Here is a 20,170-nt window from a genome sequence, read left to right as displayed (position 1 = left end):
GTGCCTAATTTTCCAGCATTGAAAGCTTATCACTGTAGACTGCTTGACAAGTTCCCACCAGTTTGGTTACAAATTAAAAGCCTAGTCATAATGATCCTTAGATATGAAGTTCTGGATTTAAATGTGGATTTTTTTTTATCTAGGGCTCAAATTTAGCTTATTAATAGGAGGATCTTTGTTTACATCTTAAGCAGTTCTCTTTGTTAATGTAGTACATATTGCTTTTGTATGCTGCTTAATATGTGACAACATTTGTGATTTTGAGGTGCAGTGAAAATGGAAATTGTTGTTAAATATTAAAGTTTTTTTTTTTTATTCTGCAAGAAAATGTTACCAAAATACACAAGGTATTCCAGAATCTTTTATACAGCAATATGAATTTATGAAGACTGTAAATTCAAAATGTGGAAATAATAGTAAAAGGATCCTTTCCAAAAAACTTCTTGCTCTATACCAAGCCTTATTTACAAATAAAGATTATGTATTTTACATACCAGTGTTTATCTTAAATATAGAAAGTTATTGCCACTATTTTAAAAAAGATGATCCATTTCTCAATTCATGTAAGGTTAAGTTACTAAAACTGTTACAAACTTACAAATATTATAAATGTCTTACTTTCACTAAAATGAAGAACAAGAATAAAAATATGCTTTAAAATATTTAAGGAATAGTGTAAAAGTAAAGCCTTTCTGTGGGTCCAGAATTAACCAAAACATTAGCAAATATTTTAGCCAAAATGAAACACAAGACCTGGAACTCCTTTGGAATCAACTACTCTTTTCATATGGCACAGAATAATGACTGTTTATATATTCTCATTAAATGCACATCCAGACTTTTTTTCTGAGAGAATTTTCTGGTTTTGATCTGCGTTGTCGCCTCACAATAACACGCTGTCTGGTTTGATTCTCAGCTAGAGCGTCTTCTGCGTGGAGACATGCATGAATGGGCATACCTTCGTTGAAGGTTGTGCATCATGGCTGGTAACTCGGCACGTAAAAATCAACTAGCAATCATTAGCGGACCGGAGTTCTGCTGTTGCGACCCCTAACCGGGAAAAGCCGAAAAACACAACAACATTAGGAAAAGGGAAACATGAACCACATATATAAGACTGCACCAGGGAGAATGGTACATGTGGACCAGCAGCAGGCATCTGGGGATACTGGCAGCCTGATGTCATGCTCCATCATCTCCAGCAGGGATCATGGAATAACTGTTAGCAATGCACACCCCATCACACACACACACACACACACACACACACACACACACACACACACACACACACACACACACACACACACACACACACCCCTCAGGAAAAGAGCTGGTTCTGGCTGATCATTTACCATCACATGTATCCTCCAACCTTTGAGCTGCTAATTGGTCCTAAGTATCTATAGCACAGACAACAGCACTTCATCTGCACAAATGGGCTAATCCTAAATTATACATTTAGAAGTGAAAGTGCAATAGCAACACATTAAGTGATCAGCCTATCACACATGAGAAACACCTCTGTATTCTAGCTAAAAACATGTATGATATTACTTGCAATCTTCTTATTAGTTACACTCTGTATTCACTCAGGGGCCCCTGTTTCCTTATTAGTTACACTCTGTATTCACTCAGAGGCCCCTGTTTCCTTATTAGTTACACTCTGTGTTCACTCAGTTTCCCGTTTCCTTATTAGTTACACTCTGTGTTCACTTGGGGTTCCCTGTTTCCTTATTAGTTACACTCTGTATTCACTCAGGGGCCACTGTTTCCTTATTAGTTACATTCTGTATTCACTCAGGGGCCCCTGTTTCCTTATTAGCTACACGCTGCATTCACTCTAGGTCCTCTGTTTCCTTATTAGATACACTCTGCATTCACTTGGTTTCCCCTATTTCCTTATTAGTTACATTCTGAGTTCACTCTGGGTCCTCTGTTTCATTATTGGTTACACGCTGTGTTCACCCGAGGGCCCATTTCCTTATTAGTTACACACTGCATTCATTCCATTTCCTTATTAGTTACACTCTGAATTCACTCTAGGTCCTCTGTTTAACTATTAGTTACCCTCTGTGTTCACTCAGTTTCCTCTGTTTCCTTATGAGTTAAACTCTGCATTCACTTGGTTTCCTATTTCCTTATTAGTTACACTCTGAGTTCACTCTGGGCCCCCAGTTTCCTTATTAGTTACACTCTGCATTCACTCTGGGTGGCCTGTTTCCTTATTAGTTACCCATTGCATTCACTCTGGGTGGCCTGTTAACTTATTAGCTACACTCTGTGCTCATTCTCTGTCCCCTGTTTCCATTAGTTACACTCTGAGTTCACTCTATGTTCCCTGTTTCCTAATTATTTGCACTCTGTGTTTACTTGGGTCTCCTGTTTCCTTAGGAGTTACACTCTGTGTTCGCTCGGGGTCCCCTGTTTCCTTATTAGTTACACTCTGAGTTCACTCGGGGTCCCCTTTTTCCTTATTAGTTACAGTCAGCATTCACTCAGGGTCCCCTGTTTCCTATTAGTTCATGGGTTCATAGGTGTGTACTAGGCTAATGGCCCTAAAGCCTTTACAAGTCTAGCCCACAGAAAGTGCCCTGGCATCGTGCTGCCCGATGTTAGTTCCTAGTGCCTCTATTAAGTACAGCCACTGGAATGATCCCTGGGGTAAACTTTCTATTTCCCATCCACTCATCAAGATTTCTCTTGAAGAGGGCCAGTGAGGTATTCTGCTTGACATGTATGGGATGTCTATTCCAGAGCATGGGCAGTCGCTAGGTTATGAACCTGTCCCTCCAGCATGTTCTGTTAATTGTGGTAATGAGGTTGAGGTCTCTGGAGTGTGTGGTGGGGAGGGATTGGGATTTCTTAGATGTAGCATTTCTAACAGAGCTGAGTCAAACATGGCTTTGTAAGTCAAGCAGAGATTGCCTCTTAGTAGACGATATGAGAAACAGACTAGCTGGAGTTTTTTGAGCCTGTCCATGTCGAACATGTGTTTAAGGCCTAGAATCCTCTTTGTGAGGTACTTTTGTGGCCTTTCCAGCTGTTGCATGTGTCTAGTGAGGTACATGCTAAATGGGACATTATACTTGATGACTGGCCTAATGAGGGAAGAGTAGAGAGAGACAATGACCTCTTTCTTCCTGGATGCAAAACCCTTGGTAATGATATGTGACACAAAGAAGGACTTTCTGACCACAGTGTCAATGTGGTGGTTGAAGGAGAGGTTGTTGTCAACCTGTGTCCCCAGATCTCTTAGAATGCCTTCAGTGTTCAGTGGGCTCCCATCGCTGTGGCAATTAGTGGGAACTGAGTTGTTCCCAAAGGGGATGATGAAATTTTTGGCATTTAGCTTAAGGCCATGGTTTCGACACCAGTCACTGGTCTCAGTGAGGCCTTTCTGTAGGATGTCTACATCACTTGGGGAGTTAATAATGGCTACCAGCTTGCAGATGTCTGCAAACTTGGACAGCCAGAGTTCCTTCATGTAGGCCTGGACTTCTGAGAAGTAGATGCCAAACAGGAAAGGACCCAGGACCAATCCCTGTGGGACTCCACTCATGACTGGTCGGCAGTCAAACTTGGAGTCCGCTACTTTCACACTGTGGGTTCTATCTGTGAGCCAATTTGCAACCCACCTAGTGATATAGGGGTTGATGCCTAGTTTGGTGAGTTGATCAATAATTCCTGAGTGGGGAATGGTATCAAAGGCCTTGGCCAGATTGAGGAAGGCTGTATGAACTGCCTTGCCCTCAGCCACAGCTCTGGTGACTTACTCAAAGAAGTCAACCAGGTAGAGTCATGAGCTACCTTTCACAAAACCAAACTGATTGGGATCTAGAGTTTGGAGATTCCCTATATTTTTGTTAATTAGGTCCATGATGATGCGGTCCATGATGATGCACTCCATAGCCTTACATATCAGACTATTAAGACTAATGTGGCCATAATTCCCAGGGTCTGTAGTTGCTCCTCTTTTATGGAGAGGATGGCTGTAACAGTGTGCCATTCAGTAGAGCCAAAGCCTGAGGTGAGGCTGTGATTGAACAGGGCACACAGATGTGGTGCCAGTTCACTTTGTAGTTCACGCAGAACACATCCAGGGATATTGCCGGGCCCCATGGTAGCTGTATTCTTGGCCTTGGACAATGCAGCTTTAACCTGTGCTTCAGTAATGCTAGGTGCCTGGCATTCCTCCGGTATTGTGATTGGTCCTTTGGGGGGTTAGAAGGGTAAAGTAGGCACTGAAACTGGTGACCAGTATGTTGGCAATATCTGTTAGCTCAGTATAGGAGGTACCATTGTGCAGTAACTTAGAGCAAACCTGGGTATTGTCATGGAGATTCTTGATATAACTACAGAAGGTTTTGTGGTTGTTTTTAGTGTCTGCTGCAATTCTGTCTTCATAGCTGGCTTTAGAGGTTTTGATGAGGGATCTCAAGTTTTTGTTGAGGCTAATAAGGGAGGTTTTCCAGTCTTGGGACTTCACCTTTTTCTGCAATGGTTTCTTCATTCTGTTGTAGAGTTTATTAATGGCAGGAGACCACCAGATTGGCTTCTTTTTTTTGGAGGAGAACATCTTGGTTCTGTTGGGTATGGCTAGTTCCATGCATTTATGTATGTGTTCATACAGTGCATTGGTGTATGATTCGGCAGTCATGCATCTGTTTTCCATTGACATGGGTGCCGTGAAGTTAGCCACCTCTGTTTTTAGGAGCCCAAAGTCAGCTTTGGAGAAGTCTTTCATTGTGCTTACCTTTGTGAGGGGTATGGGTGAGATGTGGATTTCCATAGTGATTAGTTTGGGGTCGGATCTCACCAGGGAGGAATTGACTATTGGTGCAGAGCAACAGTTGCTCATGTTAGTAATAACCAGGTCAAGGATATTGCTTCCTCTAGTAAGGGTAAGAATTAGCTGGTCCAAGGCATTGGAACTGATGAATTCCAGTAAGTACTGGGCCAGTGTATTGGTGCATAGGTTCATAGATTAGTAGTAGGCTAACTGCCCTTGCGAGCCATTTTAAGCCTAGTCAGTTATCCCCTGTGAGATTCAAACCCTGTACCTTGTGTTTGTAAGGCAAACACCTTAACCATTAGATCACCCTCCCAGTTGATGGAGGGGTAGTTGAAGTCACCTAGTATGAGAGTGCTGGGTTGGACCCTAATAGTTTCCAGGGTGCTTAGCAATGTGGAGTGAGAGTCCTTGGACATGGTTGGGGACCTATAGTGGGCTATGACCTGAATCCCTGTCTTACCCAATGATAGTTGTACCTGAAGTATCTCAGATGCGTTATGCTGGGCTACTAGTCTGGAGGTGTGCATATCCTTTAGGAATATGGAAACACCACCACCTTTGGAGCTTCGGTCCATGTTCTGGGGCCAAAAGGTGTGGAATGAGTTATAGCCTGACAGCGCAGACGTGCTTTCTGTTGCTTTAAACCAGGTCTCCGTTACAGCACAAATATCGATGTTCTCCATTTTGAGGAGTGCTTCGAGCAAGTGCATCTTGAGATTTAGACTTCTAGCATTGAGCAGCATAACCCTCAGACTGCATTTATTTATAGTTGTTACTGTGGTAATTTGGTCTTTCGAACATACTTACAGTCTGCATTCACTCAGGGTTTCCTGTTTCCTTATTAGTTACAATCTGCGTTCACATTGTTTTTAGTGTCTGCTGCAATTCTGTCTTCATAGCTGGCTTTAGAGGTTTTGATGAGGGATCTCAAGTTTTTGTTGAGGCTAATAAGGGAGGTTTTCCAGTCGTGCCATCCCAAATAGAACCAAAATGCTCTCATCCAAAAAAAGGAAGCCAATCTGGTGGTCCCCTGCCATAAACAAACTTTACAACAAAAGGAAGAAACTTTTGCAGAAAAGAGGAAAATCCCAGGATGCAAAAAACTCCCTTACTAGCCTCAGTAAGAAACTGAGATGCCTCATAAAATCCTCCAAAGTTAGTTATGAAAATAAAATTGCCAAAGATTCCAAAGACAACCACAAAGCATTCTATAACTATGTCAAGAATCTAAATGGCAATGCTCAGATCTGCTCTGAGCTAAAACAGAATGGCATTAAATATACTGATCTGAAGGATATCGCCAATATCCTGGCAGATCGATTCAGTGCCAACTTCACCCCCCTCTCACCCCCTAAATGGCCCATCTCAATACCGGAAGATTGCCAAATTCCAGTAATAACGGCCACACAGGTACAAAACGCACTCTCTAAAGCCAAGAATACAGCATCCATGGGACCAGATGACATCCTGGGCTGTGTACTACATGAACTACAATATGAACTGGCACCTCACCTAAGTGTCATGTTTAATCATAGCCTCACTGAGTGGCGCAGAGCTACAGTTATCCCAATCCACAAGGGGGGATCCACCTTGGATCCCGGAAACTACCGTCCCATCAGTCTGACAAGCCTTATCTGCAAGGCCATGGAGCGTATTATCATGGAACTTATTAACAAAGACATTGGCAACCTTCAAACACTGGACCCCACCCAGTTTGGGTTTTTGAAGGGCCGATCTTGTCTCCTGAACCTGATTGACTTCTTTGAATCAGTCTCCAGAGCCATGGACAAGGGTAAGGTGGTCCACACAGCCTATCTAGACCTTGCCAAGGCCTTTGACACCATCCCCCACTCTGGAATCATAGATAAACTTACTAAGTTGGGCATTAATCCCTATGTCACCCAATGGGTTGCTAAATGGCTTACTGATAGAACCCACACTGTAAAAGTAGTTGACTCCAAATCCAGCTCCAGACAAGTGACAAGTGGAGTACCTCAGGGTTCAGTCCTGGTGCCGCTCTTGTTTGGCATCTACTTCTCTGAAGTACAGGTCAACACTAAGGGACTCTGGCTAACAAAGTTTGCAGATGACTGCAAACTGGGAGCCATTATTGAATCCCCAAATTATGTGGATACTCTACAAAAGGGCCTTACAGAAACAGATGCTTGGTGCCAGAGCCATGGGCTCAAGCTCAATGCCAAGAAATGTATTGTTATCCCTTTGGGAAAAAACATGTATCCATGAATTACCATATAGGTGGAAGTACACTAAACACAGAAAGTGTGATAAGAGACTTAGGGACACAGGTGGACAGTGGTCTCACCTTCGATAACCACATCGCCACAACAGTCAGGAAATCCTTCTATGTGGCACACCTCATCACAAAGGGCTTTTCATCCAGAAAAAAGGAGGTCATTGTCCCACTGTACTCATCCCTCATTAGACCCATTATAGAATACAACGCCCCATTTGGTATGTACCTCTCAAGACATCTGCAACAACTGGAAAGGCCTCAGAAATACCTCACTAAAAGAATCACAGGCCTAAAGCAGATGCCCTACGCTGACCGCCTTAAAAAACTCCAGCTATACTCTGTCGCATATCGTCTACTCAGAGGCGATCTCTGCTTAACATACAAGGCCATGTCAAACCCAGAGCTGTTGGACATGCTACACTTAAAGAAATCCCAATCCCTCAGAGCTACACGCTCCAGGGATCTAAACCTTGTCATCACAATAAACAAAACATGCTGGAGGGATAGGTTCCTGACCCAGAGACTCCCCAGACTCTGGAATAGATTGCCCATACATGTCAAGCAGAGTGCCTCTTTTGACCTCTTCAAGAGGAACCTTGATGATTGGATGGGAGAAAGGAAATTCACCCCAGGGATCATGTCAGTCACCCTGCTAGACAGGGGTCCAGGAAAGTAAATAATGTGGGAAGAAATAGCCAGGGAATTGTTATGGCTAGGCTTGTATAGGCCCTAGGGCTGATAGCCTAGTACCAGCCTATGAACCTATGAACTCAGAGTTGCCTGTTGCCTCCTTAGTTACACTCTGTATTCATTCCGGGTTCCCTGTTGCCTCCTTAGTTACACTCTGCATTCTGTCTAGGTCCCCTGTTTCCTTTCCACAGGTATGTGTACCTTCACTTTGACGTCACATTGCATCAAATGCTATTGCTGTTGCTATTCAAACATACATGTGAATAAAAGTATTCAATGCCCAGTGCGATTCATGGACTGAGCTTCATGGAATAATGGTGCCTTCCATATCTGTAATAACAGCACAGACATCTACACTACTAATGTAGAACAAAAGACAACCAGCAATGAAAGGCAAAGCAAACTACATAATCTGTTTCATTTAATAAAAAGGAAGATCTTGGATGGAACGAGTCAAATAATATTGAATACTGAAGCACAATGATCTCCACATTTCATCTTTCTATGTTACACCTCATATTTTGTCTTCTGCATTTTAGTATATTGCCTGCTGTTATTTAACAACATGTCTCACACTGCCCAGTTCCTGGTGCAATGCTAAAAGATATGAGACTTAACAATGTTGCTTCTTACACTAGCCACCTACATGCAGGCTCAGCACTACGATGAAAAAGGCAAAAGACCATCTGGTGATAAATCCAACAGCAAGCATATGAAGTAGTACTAGAAAGAGCCTCAAAACACAACAAAAGTAGCTGCAAAAGCCATAGTATTATTACATCCCAGCTTTCCAGGTTGGGGCAAGTTAGCCATGAATATGATACTTCAAAAGTAGTAGTAGAGAGTAATACTTAAATTGCAGCATACCTCTCAAATGTCCAGCTTTTGCCTCATACTTTTGGTCTGTTCCTCATAAAATTTTTGATTTTCTGGAAAATGAGTGAGGTTTGAAGTCACTAAATACTAACATATAGTTGAGTTTCATGCATCGTATCCTTAAGAAAATGTATGTTAATACAAATCCTGTTATTCTAGCAACTTTCTAAGTTTATAAGAGCAATAATTAAAATCTGTCCCTCTATTATTTTGGGTTTTGCACGGATTTCTTGTGGTAAGAGGTTGAAAGGTGTGTGGCATTACTTGCATGTCTGCATTTACACCTGAGACATCTTGTGTGTTTGTGTGTATACAAGTGTGTGCCAAATGGGTGTGTAAGTAGAGACTGTAATTGTACTGTTAGGATGGAAAGGCCAAGCAGCATGACCATGTCCAAACTTTCACTGTTGTGAGAAGAGCACTAACAGATGAATGCATGATGCTTTTGCAACAACTCCATTACATATCAGGGAAGTATAGTAAATTCATGTGCTGTTTGGTAAAGCAAAGCTGACTATATCAAAAGGGCTGAATTGAATCACACAGGTGACTACGTATCATTTGTATGCACTTACATCTTCTGATTCAAAGACATGGCATATCATTTTGTACTGTTTCTTTCCTTCTTGTGCTCCAGGAGTTGTCTCAATGCAGTCTTGAGAAGCTGTTCTAGGCATACGACGCCTTGCCATCAGTACAACAATATTACCGATATCAGCGATGTATGAAATAGTTCTTAATGCATGATCCATCATGGTTTCCTGAAAAGAAAAGAAGAATCAGTAAATGTCCTACAAATCAGACACGAAGAACCATTTATTTTACACCTGAACCTGCTAATCAAATTTCATAGAGTGATAGTATTACTGTCTGCATGGCATTTGCAAGTTCACATTTTAGTGAAAGTTTGCTTACACTGTATATCTTCCATTAACTTCTCTGGCACTAAGTGCAGAGAATTAAAGCTCTAAGCTGTTAATGAGCTGCTTCCTATAGCTCAGGGTAGAGGGTTTGATTCCTTTTACCTTCATCTGCCTACTCTGTGACTATGAGCAAGTCAATTAACCACACAATGCCCCAGAACCTCTCCTGAAAAGGCACACTTGTGTCTAGTGGGATTACCCTATTAACAAAAAAAAAAACTCAGCAGACTTTCATTGCAAATAATCTTCATAGTATTATTCTGTATCGTTTCATTATTCTGCTTGGTTCACCAGTATATAACCGCTGAGTGATGCTTCATAAGAAATAGAGTTGCATATTTTTGCTGACTAAAGCAATGCTTTACTTGCTTTCATTATCACACACACTCATGTGCACGCAAACAGAAACACACACACAAATAGTGTCTGGAGTTACAATTACCATACTGCAAAAAGCTGTGGAACTAGCTTTGTACAGTACATAACCACAAACATGGGTGTACAGTACACAACACACACACACACACACACACACACACATATATATATATATATATATATATATATATATATATGTATATACACACACATAGACACATACATATATATGTATCTCTCTAATAAGGGGGCGGCGTCGGTGGTGCAGCAGTTAGCGTTTTCACCTCAATGCAAGAGGTTCTCTCGTTCGAATCTCGGCTGAGGTGCCTTCTGTGCGGAGTATGCATGTCCTCCCTGCGGTCATGTGACTTTTCTCTGGGTGCTTCGGTTTCCTCCCACATTCAAGAGACATGAAGTAGGTGGGTTTGACATTCTAAACTGGCCAAAGGTGTGAATGTGTGTGCGAGTGACTGGCATGGATAAATTACCATGGCAGGGCCAGCCACCCGGTGATGTAAACCTTGGCTCGAGATGACTGTCATTGTTGAAGTGACACACTGATCCCATGTGCAAAATGAGAAAAAGGGGTTGAGGATGGATGGATGAATATACATCTAATAAGAAACAACCTGTGAACTATTAACCAGTATCCTAATGTAACCTGAAGAGAAAAAAGGAATTACTATTAGAGCAATATCAGAGTGCAGAGAAATACATAACTTCTTTGCCTACAACCCTGCGTGCGCACATAGACACACACGCCCCTTTGTGGCATGGAGTCCCTGAAGCCAAAATAAATCTAATGCTACTGAACTCTGACAAAATTAAGAAGATATTTTTAAACTTTGTGGAACACGGTAGGAAAACAACATATCAGCTTTTTACCCAACTCTGAATTCATATTACAGTCTTGTACAGTACAGCTTAACATTTTCAGCCATCTTAATCTCAATTTGCCACTTCCTAAGGTCCAGCATGTAATCACTCATTCAAAATGTTTTATGCAGGGAATCACTTATAAAAAAACTTTGTGAAGATGTCAGCATGCTGTTTCATACAGCATGGAGGCATCAGGGATAAAACTCATATTCAGAGAACTTATTTAAAGCTTCTGAAACAGTTCTTAAAAGAAGATCTATTTCTTAACATTGCAATCTGAGGAATGTATTAGGCTAAGAATTCAGTTCAGGTGGGGAGGAGCATCATATAAAGTTGCTGTGATTCCTTCATATCTTTGACCAATGCCTTCTGCTTTCAAAATGCAACAGAATTCAGCAGTATATAAGGAAACTATGACATTGTTAAGATCACCATGATTTTGGCATGCTGATCTGATTTATATGCTGAAGAAATATGACATCAAAATCTCTCATGGAACATTGTTAAAAGGTCTGAAATTCATTAATGTGAGTGGTCAGATATCCCAAATGCAAGACCAGAAAACCATCTTTACTATTCCTGAAGATTTCTGCTACTGTTTTTCTTTAATCACTTTCAAATGGGTTACAGTGAATATATTAAAATGCTAAGTGGACAGCCTGCAAATGCACTTTGTATTTCTCTCCCCCTTTCCTTTTTTGTTTTAATACTTGGTTTAAGATTTGAACTACAACCACAATTGGAAATGCCATCTGAAAAAAGGTGTACAGTTAAAAGTACACAAATCTCTAAATAAGAAACAAGCTGATACCCTGCTTTTGTCTTCAGCACAAGCACCCTGGATTAACAGTGTAGCTACACTGTCAAGACATGACAATTCCAAGGCAGTTATATCACTTATGACATGCAGCCAACCCTCAAAGGCAGAAATAATTAACTCCCCCCATCTGTGGCTTGAACTCTAGCCGTCTGGAATATATTTTAGCTATACTAAAACTCACACAGCTGTAATGTGAAACTACATTAATGAAAACCCTTACTTTATTGCACAACTGTATAACATACACACCACAGTGCTAATTATGTCAGCAATGTGGTTCATAGGTGATTACTGGGCTAATGACTCTAGAGGGCCTTTTTAAGCCTAGTCATGCTTTTCAAGGTGAGAATCAACAAACCCTGCACCTTCCGTATGTGTGTTAGACACCTTGACCACTATGCTAACTCCCAACTCCCAAATGGTGACAGTTAGATCCCTACTTTCACAGGCACATCAATCACCCCCTCTCTAGATTTGAACCTGGAAACCATGGCATTTCCATGAAACATTGATATGAATTACATTGTTTGCCAGCTGAACATTTGTGTGTAGATATGAGCAATATGAATCCCCCACCCCCCAAAAAATGGCTTCTTCTGTAGAATCAGTACATGTTTTTGGACTTTGACCTGTAGTCCTGGGATCGTGTCAGTAACTGTTAATATTAGGGTAGTCACTTGACAAATAACAATGCACTACAACTGCATTCTGTATTTCAACAGATATACTTTGTGAGTCTTGAAAAGGAAAATGAATTTCAAAGGAAAAACACTCTGAAAGAACAATGTCTGATTTGTGGTCTGGATGTCAGAGGGTACACTGAGTGACCAATTGTCAACTGTTCATTCTTAGAGTTTGGTAGGACTTCTGCATTGCCTAGAAGAAAAAAAATGAACCTGCTGTGAGAATGCCTTTGGGATTTGCTGTCTTGCCCCCGGGACAGCAAATAAGAAACGGTTAACAGAGAGATCCACAGCAGCTGAAATAAATTGTTATATAAATAGACACTGGAAGGCTTCCACAAATGCAGGAAATACAGATCTCACCACCGTAACTAAATAATTTACTACACAGTGAAGAACAACCATTTCATTGATCAGGTAAGAATACCAAGCTGCCTATTTTTTTAAAAGTAAGGTATGGTATTACATAAGACCACACTACTACATAATCAGTGAGATGTAATCACAGCAGATCAGCGACAGTTAAGATGTACAAAAACAAGTCTACAGAGTGTGTGGATTTATGATGCATACTGACAGCTATTAAAGTGACAAAACACTAAACAGTAACAGAAATTCTGCACAGTAAAAGAAATGTTTATTTGATAGAGGCAACTTCAAGAAATGAAACAAAAAAGTACAATTAAGCCAATAAACATACCAAAAATAAATAAACAATAAAAATCAATAAAGGAAACTCGCAACACTATTATCCAGTACTACAAAAATGACCTCAGTGTAATCCCTACCTCTTTGACAGGAACTTGAAACTATTCAGCCTATCTTTGCATATTATGTTCAGTCTCCTATTCTGGTACCTAGAAAACTGCAACAGCAGAAAAGTAAAGGCATGACTGCTGCTTAAAGCAAAGGATTATATAATCCAGATGGTGAGTGATGTGTAAAGCGATGGATCCAGGTGGTCAGAAGGTTTTATCATATCCATAAACACAGTCCAATTGGGTATCACCAAAGCCATGTCACTGAGATATACATCTTCGAACCCTGTGGAGACAGTTACGTTCCATACTCCATGATCAAAATCTTCATTGTGTTGTGGATAAAACAACTCTACTTCTCTAGATAATTCCCTGATTTAGCTACAGCCTTTTTTTCTAATAGTTTGCTAATTGGATTTAGAAAATTCATTAGTTCAGCTACATTTCTGTCTAATAGTTTAATTGGATTTACCAAACAAGCAAGAACTTCCCATCGGAAAATTCACTAACTTCTTGGAATGAACATAAACGCCACATATAAACCAGAGGGATGCTGCTAAAACATTAAGGGCAAATTGAAAATCTTATTCTAAACCGTACAAAGACTGGGAGGATAATTTAGAAATCCGCCATTTAAGCCTCTAGCACATCTGTTTTACCAGCATATTAAAACAAAAATCAGCTTCAGTTATTTGCTTCAGTGAGACCAGGCTGCCTACAAAACAGAAGCTGTAGCATCAGCAAAACAATTAGGCAGTTTCAACATAACACAGCAGTGCTCACAATGCATGCATAAGAATTTCCTACATAAGATTAACTAAAAAAATACACTATCACTAGAATCTGTCTTCCAAACCTGTTTTGAAATTTTAGCCTAACATTAATAGGTTGTCCTTGTTGTGACAGTAAATGCCCATGTCTACACAATGATTCTTCCTGAGCAGCAGTTTCACTTGACTGTCAGCAAACATCTCTTACTTCATGAGTACTGTTTATCTTTTCATCATCTTGTGCGTAAGAAAAAGGGAATTAAGAGGTTACTTACTATAAAAGGCAAGGTAAATGGTGCAGATGTGAACATATCTGAAACCAGGAAATCCAAAGCCTGAAATGAAGGTTATATAAAAGTGACCATAGTTCTACAACAGTACATAACCAGGTGCCAGTATTTATCTGAGGAAAACTTTCTTTAGTGACAAATATGAGATACATAATGACTTCCTCCAAGAGGACCTCTTTAAGAAGGAGCAACTCATTGCTCTGTGAGAAACAAAGACTGCAGAAGTAATGTCTCAAAAGAGAAAACATAAAGGCCTGAGGAAGACTAGGAAATAGGGTAGGAGTTTGTTTTTGTATCAAGATCCTTTTACAGGCATACATCAGACATTTAAAACAGAGGAAACATTGTTAGTCAAATCCAGTCTGCACTCAGCTAGCTAAAAAGTCCAGAATTATAAACAATGTGGTGCAGGTCACAGAACTATGTTGAGGTGTGTGTGTGTGTGTGTGTGTGTGTGTGTGTGTGTGTGTGTGTGTGTGTGTGTGTGTGTGTGTGTGTGTGTGTGTGTGTGTGTTAAACTAATCCAATCCAGACCTGTTTCAACCATGTTCCAGAATAATATCTATAAAGAACTTGGGAAACTTAAGGCAGCACACTGTGAACATTTGATTACCCTATATAAGAATGAGAAGACGCTGCTTAAACACAATTGCTCACAGTCATTTTTATAAGTGACTGATGGCTACATTCTTAAGCACAATGAGAACTCCATGAGAAAGCACCTGACACTTTAATGGGGCATTTCTGCTCATGGGACAGTAGAGTTAGCACACATAAGGGTGAGGTGTAGGGAACAGTCCTCCCCTGGGAAGCACAAAGGCTAGCCCCCTGCAAAAACACTTCTTACAGTCATTACCATTGGATTGTAGGGGAATGTGTCTGGGATCATTTGTGACAGTCGAATGTTTATGGAATAACTGTATGTTCACTATTCACAACTGAAGCATAAAGATTCTCCTGCTATTCACCAAGCAAATGCCATGGAAGTTTATATCATTCTTTCTCCTTCATTTAAGCTATAAACAGGACAAGAAAATGGGATACTTGTTTAATGTTTCATCTGAAAGACACGATTTCAAGGCAAATAGCAAACAGGTTGCATATCTGACCCCTACTCCAAGCAGCACGCTCTGTACAACATAACATCTTTGCAACTTTTGTCAAAGAGACTTAAAATGATACCAAGTAAATCTTGGTTTTATATAAAATATCACCATACAATTGGCTGTGTTCAAATTTGTTTCAGTGAAAGAAATCACTCATTTCACTGTGAGGGTCAAAACAGAACTTTTTCTGCCATTAAATTTTATGGTCTCAAACCTCTCAAAATCATATAGTTTATCTGACAGCTACATTTGGTACTGATATAAATGGTTAGCCATAACTGGAATACAACATGGCAGCCATATACAAAAGCTCAGACAAAGCCAGTACAAGGCATGCAATGGACAGTTACCAGTGATATAAGAAGAATGGAGAAGCTTAGGAAGAATGGCAGACATAAACAGTGTTGCCGGTATGCAGCGAAAGAGAGGAAGGAAAGAGGTGATAAGACACAGATTTACTTTGCTATAAAGAGATAACTGGATCAGGAGAGTTGAAGAGGGAGTACAGGGTATAAGGAAAATGGCTGCTGTCTGGAAATGAGAGTCTTAGATTAAAGGAAGCAGCATTTTGCAGAGAGAAAGGTGGCATTCTGGTGCTTTTCTTTGCTTTGATAAGTGTTGTGGACAAGGTTGCAACTCACAAAGTTAAATCTGCTGATGTGAAACTCATAAGTTGCCATTTCCCACAGAAAATCATTACCAAATTTATTTGCACCATCTGTGATCAAGTAAGTGTAGTATTTTCTCTTTTTTGAAATGTTGTGTGAGAGTGGGTTAGTATATTTAATTAAAAGGGGTGCTCAGGGGCAAAACTCTCCACAGAGATGTGCAAGAGACCTTGCCCCCCACCCTGATTTTTAATGAAATTTCAACTAGCTGAAAAACTGACTTTTTTTTTCCTCTGGCCAAGCCCACATCTATTTGAAACACAGCAAAATGTAGGGGAACTTTGCTCTGGAACACAATGCCAGATGTGTGGAAACTGCAAGTCACAGAAGATTTTTGAAGATGCTTTCAGTGAATGAAATAAAGGATGGGATGAATATAGGGGTATTATGTCTTATTTCATCAATATTTCACATTTTCATATATATTGTACATTCTTTACAACAACCCAACAGGACTTGTTAAAAAAAATCTTACTATCCTGATGCTTGTTTCAGCTGACCAAAATATGTAATTCTTCTAAGGAATGCACTACTACTTGGGCATACCATACTATAACTTCTGAAGATGAAAAAGTGAAATGCTCAGTCAATAACATATTGGTCATATCTTACTCCAAGATGCTACACATTCCACAATCATTGTTAAGCAAGGAGCCACAACAAGCCAAAAACTAGGACCTTGAATACAAAGCTAATTACTGGCATATTTATAGCATGGACTAAGGAGGTCCATCAACCAAAGTTGTCTTGATGACCCAGTGAAATGCAAGAGACATATATATAAGTTGCAGAAAATATGTTAAGATATAAAACAAAACAAAGACAGTGAAAAACAGTGCAAAACAATGCAATTAAAAAGAGCAATTTAGTAAAGCAAACACAACTGGAGGGGGAAATACTATCACCAAAAAAAAGATAAGTAATGTGTCCAGCTCAGATGACCCACAGGTAAGCAAACAATATATGAAAGCAGCAAGGAAAGCCGGTAGAAGGGTACACTAGGATATACTACAAAAGGCACGCCCCCATATAAAATACAACTGATGATACTCATAGACAATTACTGCATACAGAAGTGCACATCAGTGGTCATGGAAAGGGTGCAGGGAATCAGGGACAATGCGTAATGCATGTCTTCTAAGAAGTGAGACACTCCATGAGATGAACTTCCAAATCAAATATTAGTTCTTCACAATCTAGCAATCCCAGCTAATGTTTTTAACCCACTTTATAGATTTATTTATTTTATTTATTTATTTAAGTTTGATGACCGAGGACGTCCACTGGTCCAAGAAGAGCCCGTTTTCAGTGGAGGCCCAGAGAGAAAAGCTCCACAATAATTGCAAGTTACATTTCACATGTTACAAAAAAAGTTCCACAATAATTGCAAGTTACATTTCACATGTTACAAAAGGACATAGTCCATACAGCTAATTAAACATTTACAGATAAGCTCCATGACATTTGCAATTGGCTTGTCACAATGTTACAAAAATTAAAAGACATAATTCAATATAGAAATTTCAACATTTATATAAAGTGAATATTTCTGTTATAAACTCAGTTGTAGGTTTAACATTTCAAAATATATAGCTACTAGCCATTAGTAGGTTAGGAAAATATTATGCATGGAGAGGGTAATAGTATATTTGAGACTGGAGAGTACAGTACAATAGATATTAGAGAGAAAATTAGTTTTTAGTACGGGAGGGATTGTTTTGGGTGGGATGAAGTAATAGTAGAGGTAGTTGGATGAGTCAGTGCAAGGTGGAATGGGGGAAGGTTAAGTTGGAGCCTGGCAAGGGCATGGTAGGTGTGTGGGGAGAGAGTTCCACTGTTTAGCTAAGGAGTGGGACAGCAGTAGATGGCCAGGAGGTTGTGCAGGTTTGTGGACCTAAAGGAGATTTTGGTTTTTGGATCTGAGTGATCGGCTGGGAATGTAAGGTTTTAAGGAAGTAGTGAGAGCTGGGCAGTTGGCAGGTTTAAAGATAAGCTTGTGGGCAATGGTGAGTTTGTAGGTAACTGAGGTAGTTGGGTAGTTCAAGCCAGTTGAGGGTGAGGAGGGAGTGGCAGTGGTGGGATGAGGTTTTTGAATTGGTTGCAAATTTGGAGATCTTGTGGTAGCAGGATTTAAATTTGGACCAAAGTCCAAGATGGAGGTTGGAGAAAAGAGGGGAGTAGGAATGTAGATGCAAGAGTTTGATGGGTAGAGGGGCTTAGGAAGCAGCTGTGCCTGTAGAGGAGAGCTAACCTTTGGTGGCTTTTCTTGACTGTGGAGTGGATGTGGGTGTCAGAGTTTAGTTCTTCATCAATAATGATGCCAAGAAGCTTGGTGCTGGGAACAATTTCAAGGAGGGTGTTGTTTTGGCTCTGTATGGTGAATATGGATTTGTCAATGGAGTTTTTTTGTAGGGGAAAAAACATTAGTTTGGTTTTATTTGCATTTAGTGCCAGACGGTTAGACTGCATCCAGGTTTCTGTTTTGGAGAAGGCTACTTGGGTTTTGCTAGGAGCTTGGATGGTGAAATCAAAATGGCATCTTTTATATTACAATGGCCTGTAAGTGGCTTTGTGTAGTAAGCAAAGGGTTTGTGAATCACAACATTTTTACCAAGCAATAGACATAAACACAGTAATCTTTCAACACAGCCTATACAAAACAGGCACATGTAAATTACAATGGACTGCTTTGCATGGACTCTTAATTAGCATGACAATTCGCAGACATACACACTTCAAGATCCAAGGAGAGCAGTGTAGAAAATGCACATGCAGCCACTCCAGTGATGTAGAGCAATAAAGCCCTGACTAAAAACTGGCCAAGCCAGGTTCCATTAAAGACTAGGGCATCTGAAGTAGTGCCAGGGTGGATGGCCGGCTGCATGGGCATTATTTATTATGATCCGTGGAGGAGGTTCAGGATGTCATGCATAGGGAGGCATGGTCCAAAGAGGCGGGAAGGTTGAGCTGCTATGGAGGTGCAGCAATACTCTTTATGCCCCCATTGTACACCCATCCCTCAGATGAAACCATATAACCACAATGGGAGGAGGAATTAATGGGGTAGATAAAAAATAAATACCCCTGGTGGATGGTAGGATGGCCAGACCCCCAGGATGCCCTTAGAATCTGCACTGGCCCTGACCTAAGGATGTTAGGAGAGGCTGACTGCCCAAGTAAAAGACTTGGGTCAGGTGCCACATACGATGCAAGGGAAACAAGCCTGTGTTTTTGAGACAATAATCTTCAAATTACACTGATCAATCCAGGCCTGAACAGACAGAAAATTCTGGATGGTAGCAATGATATCATCATTTTGACATACTAAGTTAAGTGATCTGTGCAAATTAACAGCTCCAAGTAGAGTGCTAGGTGACTCAATGTGTCCGTACCCACGAAAAAACAAGTGACTTTTGCCCTAGAGAGATGAAGCCTTGGATATTCCCCAGGTGACCTCATCTGTAGAAGCTTGGGCACCTGATGGAGCTGGTGTGATTGAGGACAGGAGTAATGATGCTTACCTCATTTTGGGGGAAGGTGTGGGGCATAGGCTTGGGGCATACTTTCCACTGTGAGATCCCCGGTGTAGACCATAGATTACAGAGAGGTGCCCGTCTTCAAGATGGGAGTAGGGTCAACTCTTCCTATCACACAAGAAGGCAAGAATGTGCATCACAAATGCCCACTACAAGTCAACTAGCTAGATGCCTATGAGCAAGCACAAGGGACAGTAGAGCCTAACACAAAAATCCCACCTCTACTACATGGGTGACAACTCTTGCTCCTGATTAATCCAACTCTTCCCCAAGGAATGAATGGGTTGTAAAGTTCTCATCCTGACCAATAAATATGTTTATTGGATGATTGAGAGGGGTTTCATGGTCTGCACTGGGCAAGGCCTAAAAGAAAGCAAAAAAGGGATCTCGAATACATTCTTGGGGTATGCCTTGTCCTTGAGTTAAAAGATCTGCCAAGCCCTATTAACCATAATCACATTGTTTGGCCTGTTGAATAAGACCATATGCATTAAAGCATGTGGCCCTCAATCCCTAGTTTACGTATTGGAAACCAGATCAAATGTTTTCAGTGGGTCAGTGCCTATGGCCACACAAATTTTTATCATCTTCAGAGGCCCAACCAAACATTTTGCAAACTTTTATAAAGGCCGCTAAGGTCAAACAGCCTTTCTAAAAAAAAAAAAATCATGTTGGAACTTTGTTAATAATGTATTGCCTGTCAAATCATCCCATAGTTGCATTATCGGCAATTTTTTTCAAAAA

The 20,170-nt window shown here is 40.5% G+C and overlaps 1 protein-coding gene across 7 annotated transcripts in view; it reads right to left on the bottom strand.

Moving 5' to 3' along the window:
• APBA2 (amyloid beta precursor protein binding family A member 2) overlaps positions 1-20,170 on the bottom strand; it is a 2,738,723-nt gene that overhangs the window by 486,478 nt on the left and 2,232,075 nt on the right. For all 7 annotated transcript variants that reach the window (XM_044078549.1, XM_044078553.1, XM_044078554.1 and 4 more), the window contains one exon: positions 9,191-9,376. In XM_044078549.1, coding sequence (XP_043934484.1) covers positions 9,191-9,376 — 186 coding nt within the window. The remainder of the gene's footprint in view (positions 1-9,190; positions 9,377-20,170) is intronic.

The sequence above is a fragment of the Protopterus annectens genome, chromosome 7.part1, assembly GCF_019279795.1.
Source record: "Protopterus annectens isolate FY-2018-M chromosome 7.part1, PAN1.0, whole genome shotgun sequence".
Lineage (NCBI taxonomy): Eukaryota > Metazoa > Chordata > Ceratodontiformes > Protopteridae > Protopterus > Protopterus annectens.
Note: the sequence above shows the minus strand (reverse complement) of the source record. Positions and strands in the feature narration are given on the sequence as shown.